Source organism: Hevea brasiliensis, chromosome 9 (assembly GCF_030052815.1).
Source record: "Hevea brasiliensis isolate MT/VB/25A 57/8 chromosome 9, ASM3005281v1, whole genome shotgun sequence".
Lineage (NCBI taxonomy): Eukaryota > Viridiplantae > Streptophyta > Magnoliopsida > Malpighiales > Euphorbiaceae > Hevea > Hevea brasiliensis.
The window spans coordinates 17,422,832-17,443,655 of NC_079501.1; the positions used below are offsets into that span (position 1 = coordinate 17,422,832).

Here is a 20,824-nt window from a genome sequence, read left to right on the forward strand (position 1 = left end):
TTTTAGATTTTGTGTTATTACATCTTTATCTTTTTGTTATTTTATTTTTATAATTTTTACTTTTATAAATATAATTATGATTAACAGAATCAAATCAAAATTTTGATTTAATTAAATATTTAATTGACTTGAAAATACTATTCAAACAAAAAAATTATAATATATATTTGATCAACTTTAACCAAATTAATGGAAAAATTATAATATATATTTTATATTATAAAAAATAATAAATATGATTTATCTTTAATAAATAATTATTATAAATTAAATATTATTAATAAATTATTTTATTACTAATAAAAATTTAATTAATTCAGTTAGTAATTGATAATTAAAATAAATATATTTTATTAAAATAATTAAATTTTATTAATTAGATTTAATTATTAAATTGTACTTAAATAATGTACACTCCCACTATGGGCCGACCCAAATAATTAATAATTGTACGAATTAGCAAGTTTGGACCACTAGGGAACATTGACCAATTAGGTTATGTCATGAACTGAATTCTGATGTCCCAGCTAATACCCATACAGGCGCTCAAATGGGATCTTCATTAAAATCAATTTAATGTTTTTTATTTGATGTACTAAATCATTCATTCAACATTCAAGACATGGTTCTGCCATTTATGTTAAGGAAAAATGTTCTATATTGATGGGAAAGTTTAATTTAATTTATTTTTAATTTTATTTAAATCAATTTAAAAGTTTTGATTTAAATTTAATTTAATTTAAAATCTGAAATTTATGAATTAATTTTATTAATTTTTTAAATTAAATAAAAAATTAAGAAGTTGAATTTATTAATCTTAAGAAATTTTTAAATTAAATAAAAATTTACAACTAATCTTAAGAGATTTTTGCAAAATGATTTTTTTATAAAATAATTAATAGTAAAAATTTTATTAATTTAATAAAAAGTTTACAAAAAAATAATTTTTTAATTTAATAATTTTTTAAAAAATATTTTTACCAAACGATTTTACGACTTATCTTATGTTCTTTAAGCACAATTCACTTTGCACACACCAGTCCCAAACAAATCAGCCACTAGAACTAGAAGTGAAATGAAGAATGAAAGATAAAAGCACCAGCTGCCACTCACCAAGAATGGACACAACAGTTAAAAATCTTACTACATGCCATATGGAATTTAAATCTTATTGGCAAGCCCTATTATAAATCCATAAATCCTCAATTGCTTTCTTTGACCCTAGGAAGGAATACCCTCACACCTCTAAACTTTCTTTTATCAACAAAGGGTAAAGTAACAGCTAAAGGTCTTTTTGTGGCATCAACATCATTCTTTTTGCTTGAAAGGATCTACTATTACTTGAATTTGAAACATACATGACCCAAAAGGAGCCTCCGTTTATTGTTTTTATTACAGCAAGAAATTCAGCTCTCTGCTTTATATAGAAAACTTGAGATGAAGAATGACAAGATTTACAAAAAAAAAAAAAAAAAACACTAATCACATATTCTTATTAGAGGAAGAGAATTGTCTGGTTTTCTTGATTTACAATTACAGTGTATACCAATTCTAAAAAACTGAAGCACTTTGGAGATTGAAAATACAAAGAAGATGGCAGATTTCTTCAATCTTCACAACTATGCAAACCAATAAACAATGTGCACTCCTGCAAAGTATATTCTTGAGCCATTGTACTAAAGATGAGTCTTGCAGTCTAAACTTCAGGTATTGGTGTCAGCAATTCCTGATTAGTGATAATATAGAGATTAAGGAATGTTGTAAGTATAATTTGAGTCTACAATAAATGGAGAGAAATAATGTTGGTGGTCTTAAAGAATTTACCTCTGAAAATCGCAAGTGCCCATGTTGTACATTAGAAGTTTTGACAATTGTTTCCCACTTAGGATCAGGGGAGTCTGTTTTGGAAGCCTGAACTCTAGGATAAGCATGCATACCGAGATTAGACCTTGAACGTATGTGCTTTGAGGAAACAGCAGGTAAAGTCCGCTTTAGCCAAGACTCTGATGGAGATTTTGGTAAAGGTGGGGGAGGAGGTAGTAGAGAATAGCAGCCAGTAGAAGTCTCTTGATCACTTAATTTTGTACAAAGTTTGCTTTCTAAATCAACTTTTCCATCATCAGCCACTTCTGTGGTTGTCATCTTGATAGGATCCTGGAAGAGACCATGAGAGCTTTCTAAGTTGCCAGATTTCTGACCCAATAGTCTTTCCAATTTAATCTTCCCATCCTTATCCACTTTTGGGCTTGCTGGGGTAAAAGAGGTGCCTAAAAGGTCTTGATCATGCCTGGAATTATCCATCACAACCATTTTCACATCATGCATTGATCTGCCAGATGATGGACAAGAATCAGCAGACTCCAGACTTTCAGCTACCATATTTCCCTTTTCACTTGCAGCTTCAAAATGCTTCATAGCTTGAAGTGAAGAATCATCGACAGCTTCTCTTCCATAATCAATTACGCCTTTCATATCTGAAGAACTTGAATTTGAAACTTGGGGTTTTAGCATATATACAGAATCTATGTACAGAGTTTTCTCAACCACGGGACTAGCAGAAGTTGATTCCCATTCATTTCTTTCTTTGGCCAATAATTCCCGAAAATTTTCGCCAACATTTCCATCGGCATTAATGCCGCTCATCCCAGAATGTTTAGATTTATCAGGAATCACTAAATATCCTTTTTCTTCATGAACAGCAGATTGAGAAATTTTTCCTTGGTAAGGTGATGCGCCATTACCCTGCAAACGCTTATACAGAGATGATCCATCCAATTTCTGATAGTCACTTCTGCAAGCAATCTTATTTGATTCATTTTTCAGCTCATTCTTATCGTCATGCATCCCTGTTGCACCCAATGATCTTTGCTTGCGTACGGTGTCCTTGTCATGCTATAGAAACAAATAAATTGCTATTAGAATAGTTTTCTTAAGATGCTAATAGTCAGACAAAGAGACCTGAAGGATTATGAAACGTAGTAAAGCAGGAAGAGAACAAATATACCTCACTGACAGTTTCGTTGCAATAAGCAGCATATGAAGACTTTACTTTTTTCATATGGGATGAAGAAATGTGCAGCTGGGCCTGTTTTCTCATCCCTGGTACAGGATTCAAAAGACAAAAGGAATTTTGCAAGCATAACCGAGGGAACAACCCACAAACTTTAAAGGATGAATTATCTGGTCCATCATAATAATCATCCTCATGTTCAGTTTCTTCCAGTACATCAGCTTGGTCATAATGTGGTATATTGTTTAGTCTTCTGCATTGATTGAATTTATTATGTTCTTCCACAGTTACTATTTTCTTTATCTTTCTTGGTTGTTCTTGTACAACAGGGAGCTTCTTAGTAGAATGTTGAGGAGTTTCTGAAGCCATTGCTTTTGCTGCAGGCAGGAATCGACCCATCATGAAATCTCGAGTATGTGGATCTGTTGAGAAAGTACCAGATGGTTTCATATCTGGACCATCCAAACCACTTACTCCGCTTATACTGCAATTCAAGAAGAAAGATTCACTTCGGGAAAGTGTATCAAGTGCATCTTCATAGGCCTCATTATCATCATCTGAACCAGAAATATATGTCCCCTCTTTCACTTCTCTGGAGCTCTCTTCTTCAGTTACATTTTTATCCAAAGATGGAACACTGTAAGAACCAGAAGGGCCATTTCTTGCTTCCAACTGACCAGCAGCCGTGCCTTCAGAACTTTTATCTAAAGCTTGCCTTTCAACATTCAAAATCCGCCCTGGTGGAAGCTTTGGGACAACAGGAGGCTGTGCAAGGGTTACTGTTTGTGGTTTGCTTTCATACTTGGGCCTTCCTGGGGTTTTCTCCCATACAAAAGGAACAGTTCCCGGGTTCCTCACTGGGCCAGATTTCAATTCTGATTTGTAGACAGGAAGAGGGGGCACTTTAGGGCGAGTATTATCAGTTTTCCTTTTGTTATCAGCTTCTGTAGTTGATCCTGTTGATGAGAACCTCCTCACAGATAGAAGTGGCTGATTAAAATCCAATTGCTTTTCTTCCATGAGACTCTTTAGTAAAGTGAACTAATGTTTCTGCAAAAGATTGCTGTGGAATGAAATCTAATCCAACTGGTCAAGATTCAGGATGAAGAAATGAAGTGCTTAAAAGAAACAAGAAAAGCCAATGAATTTCATTATGCTCGTCGCGTTAAAAAAAAAAAAAAAAAAAAAAAAAGCTGAAAGACAAATTCATATCCAAAATTTTATGCTGAAACTAAAATTGACATGAATACACGACCTACCAAAACCTTTCTTCGTCTTCTTCTTCAAATCAAGATGAATGAAAAATTCAAACAGCAATGGGGCTTTGGATGTTTTCTGGAGACATTTTTTCAACATATATTTCATATCCAGTTGTACAGATTCTACATCTAAAAAGAACGCATAAGACTTCAATTGACAACCCATATGAGAATGTACAGTAGTTAGAGATTCTACACAGAACCCAACTCCTGTTTCCATGGTCATATAAGATGTTCAAAATCCAAACTAGCTTTAACTCCTAGGTTATTAACCGATAGCAAGATTAATCAAGAAATGATTAAAAACCTTAATGTCCGTACCAAAGTCCTCATCTCACAACAAGACAGGTACGCAAGAAGAACGAGATGTTGCACAAAATGAAACCAACTTCTTGTATTAAAGGATAATCAACACACTAATAAAGATTTAGTTCTTGCTCCTTTCAGGAAACTAAACTCAAATTTCACATATATATAGAGAGTGAGACAGTACCTGCAAGATGTAGCAGATCCAGAGACCAGCTTTGTTTGTTTCTTGAAAAGAGGGAAAGAAAGAGAGAGACACAGAGAGAGATCAATGGCAAATCATAAACAAGAACAAGAAGTAGAAAAAGAAACAGAGAGAGAGAGAGAGAGAGAGAGAGAGAATAAAAAGAGAGAAGAAGGGAAGTGAAGGATAAACTAGTTGACACGCTTGTGTTTACTTGGCTACCCAGAACAGGCAGCTAAGGTAAATTACAAAAAGCTAAAACAAACCATAATTGCAAAAAATCCAATATTCTTTTCAAAAAGACTTTTTGTAAGAGATTTTTAGAGGACTTTTGTAGGTATTGTTAAGTGCATGATGCATATTTTTCTGAATTGTTTATGGACAGTGGTTGCGTGGAAACATGTGAAGAAGACGCTGCAATAATAAAGAGAGTCATTTTCATACACACATCATTGGAATGTGAATCCAGGCCTAAAGTCATTACTCATAACTCATAACACATCACCCATCACTCATCACTTTAGCTTTTTTTCCCTTTTTTTTTTTTTTTTTCCAGATCAATCTGCCCTCTCTTCAAGTCATTCATCGTTGTATGATTTTTTTTAATAATACTTTTCAAATTTTGATAATTTTATTTATATTATAAAAATTATTAATTAAATTTTAAATATTTTAATTTTTATTAATTTTATCTTATCATTGAAAAATTATTATTTTATTAACAAAGACAAACCCATAAAATAAAATTTTACAAAATTAAAAAATATAAAATTTTTTTCACAATTATCCATTTTTTATAGAATTCATTGTATGATTAAATCATTGGGATTTCATAATTATTGAGTCCATTGTTGGATAGGAGAGCAGCTAAATAAGGCACTATTTAGCTGTTTTTTTTGTTTGTGTATATTTACATGAATACCTTTTTTTATATATTTATATAATTAAATAATAAAATTATTAAATCATTAATCATTAAAATTCCAATTTGATAATGATTGAAAATTAAATTATCAATCACATACAATAATTAAATAGATAGTATTAAAAATATTTAATACCATATTTTTATTGATTACATTTACATGTAATAATGCTTTGATAATTAATGAATAATAAATTATCAATGATATATGATATTTATATCCTCTCCAAAATATGATATTTCAATAAATAGCATTAAAATCATTTAAATACCAGAATTCTATTTTATCCTCTTTGATAAGAGATTAAAAAATTAATATTTTTTAAAAGATAAGGTTTTTTAAATATTTTAAAATTTTTTTTTGTTATTAAAAAAAAAATTTAATATCTTATTTTATCTCTTATAATTAAACAATTCACCAAAATTCAAGGAAATAATATATATTGCACGAAATGTTAATACTTTATGTTATAATTAGAAATAATATATTTTATTTTATAATTATAAATAATTAAATTTAAAATTGAAATATAAAATGATAAACTTATTAAAAATGATAATAAATTAAATATTTGAAAAAACAAAACAAAAAAATAATAAACTAATTAATTGGAAAATAAATAAAAATAAGATTTAAATAAATTTTAATTTAATTTATGAGTTTTAGTAAAATCTATAATTTATTTTCTATATTTTTAAAATAAAATAATTTGACATTAAGACTTGGAAAAAATTAAAACTTAGTGAATTCATTCAATTTTTTTGTTAATTATAATAAAAATATTAAAATATTATTAATTAAATATTTTTTTATAGAAGAGAAAAATGAGAAGTTGTGAGCTTCACTGTCTTGATCCAGTTGTTACAAAGAGTAGCGAATCTACAATTTTTTTTTATCAATATATAAAAAAATATATAATAAAATATTATTAAAAAATTAAAATATAATATTAATATATTATAACTAGACTCAAAGAAATTTGGTACGTTAAAACTATATAAAAACAAACTATATTATTATTAATGCTATAAATACATTTTTCTTTTATAATTAAATAAAAGTAATTTGTTACATGTACAATCATTCCATTTTTATCTTAATAAAGTTCATAATAAAAAAATTACAGTAAAATTTTAAAAATAAATAAACTTTTAAATGGATAATATGTTTTTATTTCTCAATTAATTTTAAATTTTTGAAAAAAATAATTTACTAATTAAATTTACGAGAGGTCAATATAAATAAATATGTATATAATAAAAAAATTATATTAAAAAAAAGGGTCAATTAACCCTCATTTTGTAGCATACATCCGCCACTAATTATAAAGTGCAATCGAGTTAGACTCACCTTCATTCATCGACCTTTCTCCGTACAAATTTATAATTGTTAAAAATACGAAGACTAAAGCTACAGAGAAAGGTTTCACAGATCGAATTGCAACTGGTGAATCCAATCTAATTGAAATTATATCTCTGGTGTAAGAATTTTTTTATTTTATTTAAAAAAGTCAAAATTTTATTAATTAAAATCTAAAAATATATATATAAAATTAAAAAAATATAATAATTTTGAAATTTTGATAGGAAGAATAATTCATTTTGAGAAAAATAAAATATTCATTATATATTTAAATATAAAATTTAAATTAGGAGAATAAGTTTTAAGTTTCATTAAATATTAGGAATTAAATTATTTGTTTTGAAAATATAAAGATTAAATAGTAAATTTTGTTAAATATTAAGATTAAATTGTAATTTGTTATTTTTTTTTAATTTTAATTTTCTTTTTGAATAAATTGGGTACGGAGGGATCTCTCTCCACTTATATATGTTCTGATTGAAAATGGGTTCGTGACGGCTGTAAATGGCTCGTTCGCTCATGAGATGAGAAAGAGCTGTCCACTGCCTTTCCCAAAACCCTAGTTACTAAACAATAACCATAAACCCAACTCAATGTCTTGCTACTCAACTATTTTCCAGTTCTCTATTAGAACATCCACAGCTATGGCTTTGAGAACAACCACATCGTCTTTTCATTTTCATTTCCATAGAACTCCAAACATAAGTCCTAGGCATCCAATTCTATTTCCATTAGCATCTTTTGTTTACCTCAGTAATCCCCAAATCCTTGATTCTAAGCATGTCTTGTATGTGCCCCTGGATTTTAAGCATCGGGGGACAGTTAGGTGTACTGGTGCTGTTTGTTTTTTAGAGTGGAGGACCTTTGCATCGCCATTCTCCTGTCTGCAAAACTCGAATTATGGACGGTTTGCATATCATGAGGTTTCTAGTGATGATTCGGACCGTGAATTTGGGTCGTCTTCCCCGCAGTCATTGGTTGGTCACTTGGTTTCTCTTTATCCCGCATACCCATTTGTTCAAATGTTTAGTGTTCTTATTATTTAGTTCTTTAGAGGGTTGGAGAATATGTATTATGACAATTCTAATAGTGGGGTTCATTTAGTCAAGTGGTCTTTGTCCCAAACAGAGAGTACACTTGAAACTAGTTTCTTTCAAGCGGAGAAAATTAGTTATTGACTGTTCACATAACGAACAAAAAGTTAATGTTGTTTTAGTTTTTGAAAATGAGCAAAAATATGTGACAGGGTTTTTCATATTTGTTTATGAAATATGACTCAAATTGTTATATTTATTTTTCCAATGTAGGAGATTGATAGAGTTTCATGTGTTTTCAATAAAAATCAAGTTCACATTATCTTTTCTTATCCTAAATTTCGAAGCATCTTCGTTGTTCTAATGTGATCAATTTAGAGCAGTAAACTATATTCATGAAACCTGAAATTCTTTCCTGTTTGATAGTGACAGTGTAGGTTGCCTTCTATGGTGACTGTTTTTAGTTCCATTTGTACTTTGTTGTTTTTACCATTATATGAGCAATTACCAATTCATCAAATGGTGATTATTTACAAAGTAGAATTTACTTTGTTTTTGACACTCAACCTTAGAATTTCCCAACGGTAGTGTAATTTGGGATGCTAGTGGCATGCTTTTGGGATGCTAGTGGCATGTTGAGGCACTGTTGATTTTATGTTATGGTGTGATTACAAACTTTTTTTATTCTACTTATTGATATGTGCTTGTTTTGTTTCTACGTGAAAAATGTATAAATCTCATGGATGCAACTTCCTTTGGTGTGCATTTGCATTATTGGTGCTTTTTAGAGTGGTTCCACACTTGATAACATTGATGATTGGAGATGGAAGTTAACGATGCTACTTCGCAACAAAGATGAGCAAGAAGTCGTTTCGAAGGAGAAAAAGGACAGGCGTGATTTTGAGCATCTGTCAGCATTGGCAAATCGAATGGGTTTGCATAGGTATTCTAATTTTTTCTTCCTAGAGCCTGGTAGGAATTAGTGATATATTATTATTATTATTATTATTATTATTATTATTATTATTATTATTATTATTATTATTATTATTATTTAAAAAAATCTTTTAAAGAATCTTGTTGGGAACACATCTGAAGGTTGTTGTAAGTATTGTGTGATAGTTTGGAATGTATTTTTTTTTTTCTTTTTGCAGCCGTCAGTATTCAAGAGTTATTGTCTTCAGTAAAGTACCTCTGCCAAATTACAGACCTGATTTGGATGACAAGCGACCCCAGAGAGAGGTATCCTCTCTCATCCTTGGTTTGTATTTAGGGGTGACAATTCGGGTAGACGAGTTGTGTTCGTGTTGTGTCAACACGTGACATGAATACGATTAAGATCAACACGAATACAACACGATTAATAAATCGTGTCAAAAATTTAAATACGAACACGATCCTTCTATTATACGGTTTACACGACACAACACGATTAATATTAAATTGTATTAGCTGTATTCAACACGACACGACCCATTTAACACGAAATGACCCATTTAATATGGTTTGACACGACTTAACCCATTTAACACGTTACATGAGTGGGTTCAATGGGTCATAATGAGTCAAATGGGTTAGTAAGTTACGAGTCAACACGTGACACGAATATTAAACCGTATCATAAACGTATCAAGTCGAGTTAACGGGTTAATCCACGACTTGACACAATTATAGCCGCGTCATAAATGGATCGATACGAATTCGACACGAACAAGAATAAGTCTTAACTTAAATTCTATATTTTCATATAGTATTCGCGTTGTGTTCGCGAGTCGTGTCTAAAATTGCCACTCCTATTTGTATTCCTTACTCTCTTCAGTGTAGTTTAGCATACATTTAACCAAAGGAATGTATTGATATTTTTTAAGCATTTTATTGAAACTTGCACAAACACTTCCCAGATGATTAAATTAGTGAGCAGTTATCATTCTTAAGACTGATTGAAATTTGTGATATTTCTTGAGGACCATTTTTTAGTTTATTTAGGGCCTTAAATAATTAATGCTCTTGAGCACCTACAGGTGATATTGCCTTTTGGACTGCAAAGAGAAGTAGATGCCCATCTCAATGCTTACCTTTCCAAAAAGTCCATGAAAAGGGGAAACTTTTCTGCTAATTCATTGTCAAGGTCAAGTGGTGGAAGTATGGCCACCACTGAAGGACTCTATGAACAGCCAGATCCATTGATACAGAACAATGTTGTCATGGGGAAAATTATCCAGCGGAAAAGTTTGAAACTGCAAAATAAGCAACAAGAATGGCAGGTATATTTTATCCTGACAAGTTTTATGGAGATATTTTTTGCAATAGATTTCCTCACAGTCATTTGTGTATGTTTGCCTGTGGGTTTTGTGCTAACATTAAGGTCTATTTGGTATCCTTGTTTTTGGTCAATATTGTCTAATAGTTGAAACCATCATTAGGACATTTGTTTTGTACTTGATATCTTGAAGAGAAAAACAAGTTGCTACAACAAGTGAAAGTCCCAAAAATGGTTTTTACCTGTTTTATCGGCCTTGTATTCAGAGAGAGTTTTTTTATCATTGGATAACAGTAACAGACACCAAAAACAGCATAGATATCAAATTGGTCCCTTGTAGTACTTTTAGAAAGTTATCCACAGGTATAAGTTGTACAGTATGTCTGCATGTTAAATGTTAATGCTGGTACATCTCTGGCCACGGGATGGAAGTTTTCATTTATATGTTTGTTATTATTGTGTGCTGGCTTTTTATTCTCCTTTACCATGACATTTTAAATGCCACCATCTTAAATAATAATTTTTCTATAGGAATCTCCTGAGGGCCAAAAGATGACTGAATTTCGCCGAAGTCTTCCCGCATATAAAGAAAGAGATGCACTACTAAAAGCCATTTCTGAAAATCAGGTGATGTTGGTTCTTATATTTGATTTCTTTTGGCTTCCTTCTCTTTGCTTCTTAATTTAAGGTTTTGAAATCACTAGAAACTCACTCTCACAGTTTTAGTAAAGGAATCTTGAAATCTTACCTTCAATGCTAGTTTCAAAATCTGTTCAACTAAGATATTACTTGTTTATTCCTTTGATAAATTTGTTTCTTGGGAATCTTAGATTTATTTGGCAACTTCTTTTTGATGAGATTTCAACCTGAAATTATTTAAATGGTTTCAGTGTCTACACTTGCTAATTATGAAAGGTTAGAACCCCTTATTGAGAGGAAACGTTCAATATTTGATTGGTTTGAAAAATTAAACAAATAGTGCAGAAAATAAAATATTAGAGATGAAATGACTGAACTTAAAAACTGAAAAAGAAAAAAGAAAATCTATCTCAAGGACAACTCTCTTTTCTTTCTATCCTTGCACTTTTGAAGCTTCCTCGGCACTGAATAGGAAAAGACTCAGTCACAAACTATTAGCAGTTCTGCTTATCTTCGTAAAAGACTCAAATATCTCAATAGGAAACAACTCAATCTAGATTTTCTAATATCCCCCATTATAATTTATAAGTCAGTGGAGGGGAGGAGGTGGCAGTGAGTGAATCAGAAAGGTGGGCCATCTGGAGTGGGATTTGGGGTGGCTGAGTTTGGATTCTTTGCTGAGTTTGAGGAAGGTTTAGATGACGGTCTCGTACCAGGTTGCAATGCAATTTGTAAAATTTCCTCTGCTCTAAATCCATGGAGATTATTGAGGATAAGGCATTTGTGGCATTATTTTGTTTGTTCTATTGCTGGTTATGTATTGAGTTTTTAGGGCTTTATAGGTTGGGAATTGGGATAGAGATGGATGGGTTGAGGTTGGGGTGCATGGATTTGTGTGTGTGTGTGTACATATGGGCGGAGAGAGAGAGAGAGAGAGAGAGAGAGAGAGAGAGAGAGAGAGAGTTGATACTGAGAGACAATATTAGGTTTTTGCTGTAAGTTGCAATTAATCTACAAATCAAATTCAATAGGGATTGATGGACTGCTCTATTCCATTAAAGATTCTTTGATTCCTACCCATTCACAAGCACTACATCAAACAAAATGGGAAAAACAGTCCATGCTAATTTTATTTTTTTTAGTATCTTTGGAAGAAAATGGAATAAATATGAGATGGAGAGAGAGAGAGAGAGAGATTTTCAGAACCTTAATAGATCTTGTAGGGGTATTTCTTTTTGGTTAATAGATCTTGTAGCACTTGGTGAATGCAAACACATGCGGTCATGCCACTAATATGCTACTTTGCAGGGTTGGTTGGTCTAAATCATGCTTGTGATGGGTATATAAACTGCTTGAATGATTATGATTATGAACATAATATGTTTTTTATCCATAAATGATACAACATATAAAAAGCTGCTATATCTTCCAGGTGGTGGTTGTCTCAGGTGAAACTGGTTGTGGTAAAACTACACAACTCCCTCAATACATACTAGAATCTGAGATTGAAGCTGCTTGTGGAGCTGCTTGCAGTATCATATGTACTCAGCCAAGAAGAATATCTGCTATGGCTGTGTCTGAAAGAGTTGCGGCAGAGCGAGGAGAGAAACTGGGAGAATCAGTTAGTTTCTGCCTTTTGCATGTTGAATCTTTCTCTACAAACATGAGATTGTCAACTATTTTGATTTCCTCTGTTTTCCTCTCCTTTGAAAGGTTGGTTACAAAGTTCGGCTTGAGGGAATAAAAGGGAGGGACACTCGCCTTCTGTTTTGCACTACTGGCATATTATTGAGGAGATTACTTGTTGACAGAAATTTGAATGGTGTAACCCATGTTGTTGTTGATGAGATTCATGAACGTGGAATGAATGAAGGTGCAATTGGATTTAATTTGAGTTGCTTCGTGATCTCTGTATCATCTCATTTGATATTTACTGCGATTTGTTTGTTTGCTAGATTTCCTTCTTATCATCCTGAGAGATCTCCTTCCTCGTCGGCCAGAGTTGAGGTTGATTCTGATGAGTGCAACCTTGAATGCCGAGCTTTTCTCTTCCTACTTTGGTGGTGCTCCAATGCTCCATATTCCAGTAAGTCTAATGTTACTATCTATTGTGCCCTATGCAATCTCCACGCTATGTTAGTTTTGCTGGCATCTTTCTGAGAAAGCACACTGGGGTATATACTTTTTGCGGAATTTGTGAAATTGTAACAATAAAAGTAATAGCATAATGTCCGTTGATTTCTGAATGGTTTATTGACTTTCATAAATAACTATGAAATTGAGCATTTGTTGGGAAAATAACTGTGTGTGCTAAAAATTATAGTTTGTAAAAGGATATCATGATGGGTCTCCCTGAGAAATTTTCTCCTTTTATTCGCGCCTTGCCTTCTTGACTGGATAAACTTCTTTCCTACTAGAAGCATTTTATCGTGTTCTTCACTTACTGATCTTTAATCACAAGTAACCTAAATTTTGAACTCCAGGTTGAAAAATTCGCTTATTGCCAGTATGATTTGGTGAAAGTGCTTTTGCATTTTATTTCATCACTGTGTGGAATATGTGACTGCTTTCAAACGGGCCCTGCATAAAAAAGATGATGAGACAAATTCCCTTCTTGCATCATGCCGTGATGAATGGAAGTGACCTGCATAGTGTGAGAATTGTTCAAGCATTTCTTTTGTGATTTTTTTAGGAATTTCAAACTGAGTTTAGAGAGTTGCCATATTTACCCTTCCTTTGATTATTGGTAGCATAAGAGAGGTGGACGCTCATGCATAGTTAGGGATGAGTTCATGTTCTTAAAACTTCAAATTTTTATGTAGCCATTGTTATATTTCCTTTAAATGTAAAATGCTTCTAGTTCTTTAGGTAATTTGTTAATTTTATCAGTGATATAACTTGGGGCTTAATTTTCATCATTATTATATCTTTTGTCATACTGTGTTTGTACTATGGTTTCCTGTGCTTCATGCCTATGAAGAATTTTTTTATTGATAGCATATCAGACTTACCAGCTCTTGGGATGGGGATGGGGATGATGTTTTTATTTTCAGGGTTTTACGTATCCAGTTCGAGCACATTTTCTTGAGGATATTCTAGAAATCACTGGATACCGGTTGACTTCATATAACCAAATTGATGATTATGGTCAAGATAAGGTTTGGAAAATGCAAAAACAAACTCAAGCTTTCAGAAAGAGGAAGAGCCAGATTGCTTCTGCTGTTGAGGTTAAAAGCAAGCCCTAGTTGTTGGTATGTGATTTTGGTTTTCTTTCCTTGCTCTCACCTGTTAACTTTTTGACAGGATGCACTTGAAGCTGCCAACTTTAAAGGCTACAGATTACGTACCCAAGAGTCTTTGTCCTGTTGGAATCCAGACTCGATTGGTTTTAATCTCATTGAGCATGTGCTTTCTCACATAGTCAAGAAAGAGAGGCCTGGTGCTGTGTTGGTTTTTATGACTGGTTGGGATGACATAAATTCTTTGAAGGATCAGCTAGCGACTCATCCTATCTTGGGTGATTGTGGCAAAGTATTGCTACTTGCTTGTCATGGTTCTATGGCCAGCTCTGAGCAGGTGACTTCTCCTTTTGTTAATATTTTCATGTAGTAAAGTAACAAACAAGTATAATTCAATGTCTGCTGTATTCCTTCTTGTTCTGGTTCTTTTCTAATTTTTATTTCATTTTGTATTTAATAGTTTTAGTTATTTGGTTTTTTTATCGTGTCTCATGATTTGTGTAAAGATATTGAATTTTCCTGATTCCTTTTTCTGTTGTTCTTTTTCAGAGGTTAATATTTGATAAGCCTGAAGATGGAGTGCGGAAAATTGTCCTTGCTACTAACATGGCTGAGACTAGTATTACAATCAATGACGTGGTCTTTGTGGTTGACTGTGGGAAGGCAAAGGAGACATCATATGATGCACTAAACAATACTCCTTGTTTGCTTCCATCATGGATCTCAAAGGCTGCAGCGCGACAAGTAAGTCCTCTTCTCCTGTTTTCTTTTTCCAGGGATTTGCAAGTGTTAAGAATTATGTAATGATAATCAATGGTTTATTTTTCTACCCACTTCTCAGAGTTTTATGTTCACCCATTTCATGTATGACAGCTAGCACCTAGCAAGTTAGGATATTAGGATTGACTGGTTTTGCATTTATTTCAGAGCTAGAAAGAGTAGTTCACATGAATGAAGTTTCTAAACCAGTATGATTAGAAGCCAAAATAACATGAGAAAGGATATATTTTAGGGGCTATTTACAATGCAGGTATGGCACTGTAAACAGTACACCTTAATAGTATTTTGGAAAGATTTTGAAGAAATTGTTTGTTATTTGAATGGGACTGACTTGAAGAGAAGTGATTATGATATGAAGTGAAATTTCGAACTGCAATTGATAGCACAGTTTTTGGTGTTAATTTGAAATGTGCTCCTCCATTTTTATGGAAATGTGTAGGATATAAGAAAAATCAAATTTTAGGTCAAATTTGTAATATACTTCCATAATGGTCTCCAGTTGGTCGCGTGCAATTTTTCATGTTTATTCTCATTTAATGTTTCAGCATTACCCCGACTTATGACATGATATACAGCATGAAAAATACTTCCTATTTTCCAGATGCTTGCTGCATCCTTGTCAAAATACCTGTCAATTTAATTGATTTATAGCATTGTTAGTGAAAGGCTTTATGTTTTCTCCTGGACCATTCCTTTTATTTTTGCACTGAGAGTTCAAATGGTTTATGATAATGTTCCACCTCCACAAATGTTTTCATTTTTTTTTTATTTTTTAAATAGAGAAGAGGAAGAGCTGGTCGTGTTCAACCTGGCGAGTGTTATCATCTCTATCCCAGATGTGTATATGATGCTTTTGCTGATTATCAACTACCAGAACTTTTAAGGACACCATTGCAGTCGTTGTGCCTGCAAATCAAAAGTCTCCAACTTGGTGGTATTTCAGAGTTCCTTTCTAGGGCATTGCAACCACCGGAACCTCTATCGGTAATTCATAATTTTGTTTTCCAAAATTTGTTGCACATACTCTATTTTTTTTGCTTGCTTGTAAATTGCCTCCAACTTTTTTCTCTTAAACTAAAAGCTTACATTATATATTTTTTTTCCATCATTGATTTGTTTCTCTAAAAGCTAATTTTCTGAATATTTGTAGGTTCAAAATGCTGTTGAATATTTGAAAGTGATAGGAGCTTTGGACGAGAATGAAAATCTAACAGTGCTAGGTGCAAAAATTATATTTTTCAATGTGTTCTATTCATATTTAATTTTTAGGTTGTTTAAGATGGTGATAGTGTTTGTGGTTCATAGAGAATTTTAAATAATGATGATTGCTTTTCAGGACGCCACTTGTCGGTACTTCCAGTTGAGCCTAAGCTTGGGAAAATGCTCATATTAGGGGCCATTTTCAACTGTCTAGATCCAGTAATGACCGTTGTTGCTGGTCTTAGTGTCAGAGATCCATTCTTGATGCCATTTGACAAGAAGGATGTAAGTCTGCTGCAATGCCTATGTGATGTATCTAGTAATCCTAACCCTAAATTAGATGTGGATTGGACAAGAGAATAGTGAAACAGAGAGAACCATGAGATCAAAGATCAATCAAATAGAATTTTTAGTTACAAAACCAAGATAAGATATCTATTAGTAGCTGGTATTATTCATCTTAGAATTCTACCTCTGAAACTGATTATTACAGCCCTATATATATAGCTGAAGTCCTACTAAGAATAAGGTCTTGGACATGAAATTTTACTTGAATAAGATCTTGAAAATAAAATCCTAATAGAATTACAACTTGGCCCTTCTAAATAAAGTCTAGCATGAACAAAAGATAAATAACCCAGTCCTAATAGAATGAGGTTTTGACCTTCTATGTCAAAATTTATTTTTTGCCCCAGCATCACTGCTACTAGTATTGTGATTTATTTTTGTTTTAATCCAAAATAATATCGAGTTTGCTTCAAATTTAGAATTGTGTCCTCTTTTCAATAATTAAAAATAGCCAAAACTTATATTATCAATTTTAACTTGACCAATTCCTGACAGCCTTAATCGGTTGGCATGGTTGTGATTTTGTCAAACTAGGCTCAATTAAGTCAGAGAAAAGAAAAATTATCATAATGTAAATTGGACCCAGCTAAGACTTCAAAAGTTTGCCAAACTTTTGTTGACTTTACTTGGCCCTATTAAGCCGTAATAAAGAAACACTATCATAATGTTAATAGGACCCAGGTTAGACTTCAAAAGTTTGCTAAATTATGATTACACAGCAACCAATGAAACTGGCAGCGTTGTCATAATTAATGTTCATAGTTTTAAGTAGTGGCTGGCTATTTTTAGGTATTTTTTAAGGGGTCGTAATTCCAGTTGGAGTAAAGTTGATGACTTGTTGGTCTTTATCCTTTTACATAGTATGTAAATTTTTTATTTTTTAAAAAAATTATATATACATTTATGTTTTTGTGTATATAATTAAAAAACACAGAAATGCAGATACCAACCAGCAGCAAATATACTTGAAATCTTCAATTAACGTTGAAATATGACTTTGTAGTTCAAGGAGAAGAAAATACCCTGATATTGCAAAGAAGTCTATGAATCTAAGACAAGATTTCTAAATTTATGAAGTTTTTAACCTTTTTTCCCCTTTCTTTTCTTGAGCTCTATTAGGTGTTTAACTTTTGAATCCAAGATATTTCGCTGGATCCTGGATGGGCAATTTTCTCTCAATTTTATTACAGGTTATATAGTTGTTCTGGATATGGATCTAACTATTATCTTTTTTTACTTTAGCTTGCGGAATCTGCCAAAGCACAGTTCTCTGCTCGTGATTACAGTGACCATCTTGCCCTTGTCCGAGCATATGATGGTTGGAGAGATGCTGAAAGACAACAATCTGGTTATGAGTACTGTTGGAGAAATTTTCTATCCGCGCAAACTATGAGAGCCATTGATTCTCTTCGGAAGCAATTCTTTTTCTTGCTCAAGGATACTGGTCTCATTGATCAGAAAAAAGAGGAGTGCAGCATGTGGAGCCATGATGAGCATCTTATCCGAGCAGTCATCTGTGCTGGCTTGTTCCCTGGGATATGTTCTGTTGTGGTGAGTGATGGCAATTTTGCTGTGTTTCTATTTATTTTCTTCATTCTATGTATTGATAGATTCAAGGAAAAACTTTTTTCTTCTTTTCTAGCCTTGTTCTACTCACTCCTTGCTTCCTTTTCTCCTTGTGAAAGTTCCAATGAATAATAAGAGTGATGCAAGGAGTCCCAGGGCTTTAACTAAAGTAGTAAAAGTATTGCATAAAGCTGGCATATATGAAAGGAGGTTTAATCTTGCCAATTAAAGGGAGAGGGAGAAAGTAAAAGAGCTTTTCTATTTATTGGAATATGACTACAAGTATTCACTGAACAAATTAGCCTAACTTTTTCCTATGAGATGATAGAATGTCTCTATATGTTTTGTTGTTATGCAGAACAAGGATAAGTCTATAGCATTGAAAACAATGGAGGATGGTCAAGTACTTCTGTATTCGGTAAGTTTCTTATTTTTAAGCACTTGTTCTCTGAAGCATGTTTTAGTAGAGGACACCACAGCATTCAAAATTCTGACTACTATTTTTTATTCTGGCTGTGAATTGCAAACAACAGAATTCTGTGAATGCCGGGGTACACAAAATTCCATACCCATGGTTAGTTTTTAATGAAAAAGTGAAAGTGAATTCTGTGTTTCTCCGGGATTCTACTGGTGTATCTGATTCTGTGTTGCTTTTATTCGGAGGAGACCTTTCAAGAGGTGGACTGGTAAGTTATTTGATTCAACTTTTGTTCTTAATGGAAGATGCTGGTGATTGTCTTATTTTCATCCGTTCATGTCGTGTGATAATTTATACTGAAACCTTAACTGTTTTTTTAATAGGATGGACACCTAAAAATGTTGGGAGGATACTTGGAATTTTTTATGGAACCTGCCTTGGGAAATACATATCTAAGCTTGAAGAGAGAGCTTGAGGAACTAATTCAGAAGAAAGTGAGTATTAACCTTTTGTAACAGCTTTGTTTTTTATGATTAATGCACTCATACCTCATAAAGTATCAGATGGTTATTATTGTTGGTTACACAGAATCTTCTAGTACAGAACTTGTCTATTCTCTATTGCTCGCACTGTAGTTCTTTTTATACTGATGCATTCTGTAACTTGTTTCTATTATTCTGGATGACTATTGCAGCTTCAAGTCCCCAAGTTGGATATACAATCTGACAATGAGCTCTTGATGGCAATAAGATTACTGGTTTCACAGGATCAATGTGAGGGTAAATTTGTATTTGGTCGCCAGCTGCCAGCACCTTCACAGAAGGCAATGAAAGATGCAATGACTGGCAAACAGCCATATGATAATTCTAAAAATGAGCTACAAACTTTGCTTGTCAGGGCTGGACATGGAGCGCCCTCCTATAAGACAAAACAACTGAAAAACAACCAGTTTCGCTCCACTGTGATCTTTAATGGGTTGGACTTTGTGGGGCAGCCTTGCAGTAGTAAAAAACTTGCAGAAAAGGATGCTGCCGCTGAGGCTCTGCTGTGGTTGAAGGGTGAGGTCCATTCATCCTCAAGAGATATTAACCATGTGTCTATGCTTTTAAAGAAGGGTAAAAGAAAAAGCCAAAACAAGACTCCAGTTCATGGTGGTAAATGGAGTTAAGGTGATGCTATTAGACGAAGGGATATAGTATCATACTTATTATTCACAAAGGGAAGAAACTAGCCAGCAAGGAGGAACACAGCTTCTGGTCGTTGCTGAAATTTTGGTCATTTGGAATGGCCCAAACAAACCTTCCAGTTTTGGGGTCACAAGCCAAAATGAAAAGCAGGTTTGATAAAATCTATGGCCTTTTTCACTATGCTTGTCTTTGGAAGGCTATATTTCAAATGCTGAAGATGGAGCATCAGCTGGCAGAGTTGATGATAACAGAAAATTGCCATGCCTCGGAACAAAGATCTCATTGTTCTAAATGCATTGCTTCATCAAGTAACGAGTACCCGAATCATTTTTACCAGAGCATGGAAAGTGTACACCATATTCATTGATCAATATTCCATTAACTAGTGTAAATTGTTAATGCCACACATAGTAAAGTTAAATGAAGGAAGCCTTTGCCTCCCCGCCTGCATCAGATATTCTGGTTCAACTTGCACTGCAGCATGTGGGATTCCAGAGAATTTACCTATAGTTGTACATTATTAATAGTTGATGTGCTTTTTATCCATCTTATCATTGCTTTTTCTCTCTCTCGCATTCTCTCTCATTTCCTTTCCCTTCTTTTTCTCTCTCTCGTATGTGGAGACCATCAAAATAGCTTCAACAGGCGAACACGAACATATTCCAAAACTAGAAGATCACAGGCGATTCTAGGAACAAAATTTGCAAGAATTTGTAAAGAAAGCTAAACATAACCCCCAATTACCAAAACTATAAACTAATTTCAAAACACTAGATCCAGTACAAAGGCCAGTACACCTATTGCAACAAACAAAATAGGTTCTACTATTGAACTTGAAAAAACAAAATCAAATCCTGGAATTGGAGGCGAAAAGAACATCTTCAACTTGTTACAGGTGTCGAGAAAGATACTTGTGGGGATCGAAACCTAAACAACTGTTTACCCACAGTGCTTAGCGCACTATATGACGATGAAGCATAAATTACAGAACAACAATTTGGATAAGAAAATGAAAGAAGTGGAGATCTCTTTGCATGCCGTTTATGGCAGTTTCTCACCCATCACTTTAAAATTAAAAGGAAAATTATATTAAAAGACAATTAAAG

The 20,824-nt window shown here is 33.0% G+C and overlaps 2 protein-coding genes across 7 annotated transcripts; one reads left to right on the top strand and one right to left on the bottom strand.

Moving 5' to 3' along the window:
* Positions 1–1,469: 1,469 nt before the first annotated feature.
* Positions 1,470–5,151, bottom strand: LOC110665041 (uncharacterized). Of its 6 annotated transcripts, XM_021825002.2 has the most exons (5): positions 4,763–5,150; positions 4,270–4,398; positions 3,005–4,060; positions 1,825–2,892; positions 1,470–1,726 (listed from the first exon to the last, which is right to left on the bottom strand). In XM_021825002.2, the coding sequence occupies exons 3-5, from the start codon at positions 4,028–4,030 to the stop codon at positions 1,697–1,699; spliced, it is 2,124 nt and encodes a 707-aa protein (XP_021680694.2). In that variant the 5' UTR covers positions 4,031–4,060; positions 4,270–4,398; positions 4,763–5,150; the 3' UTR covers positions 1,470–1,696. The 6 variants fall into 6 exon arrangements, with proteins under 6 accessions (XP_021680694.2, XP_021680697.2, XP_058009202.1 ...); XM_021825005.2 differs by lacking the exon at positions 4,270–4,398 and having other exon boundaries at positions 3,050–4,060; positions 4,763–5,151; XM_058153219.1 differs by lacking the exon at positions 4,270–4,398 and having other exon boundaries at positions 3,014–4,060; positions 4,763–5,151.
* A 2,375-nt stretch (positions 5,152–7,526) lies between these two features.
* On the top strand, positions 7,527–20,264 carry LOC110665043 (DExH-box ATP-dependent RNA helicase DExH3). Its single transcript, XM_021825006.2, has 19 exons — positions 7,527–8,024; positions 8,870–9,024; positions 9,236–9,323; positions 10,103–10,345; positions 10,873–10,968; positions 12,413–12,601; positions 12,694–12,853; positions 12,936–13,066; positions 14,034–14,207; positions 14,284–14,556; positions 14,769–14,963; positions 15,780–15,983; positions 16,150–16,219; positions 16,336–16,484; positions 17,790–18,098; positions 18,472–18,531; positions 18,647–18,799; positions 18,915–19,025; positions 19,226–20,264. Exons 1-19 carry the CDS (start codon positions 7,641–7,643, stop codon positions 19,697–19,699), a joined length of 3,618 nt encoding a protein of 1,205 aa, XP_021680698.2. The 5' UTR covers positions 7,527–7,640; the 3' UTR covers positions 19,700–20,264.
* Positions 20,265–20,824: the final 560 nt, after the last annotated feature.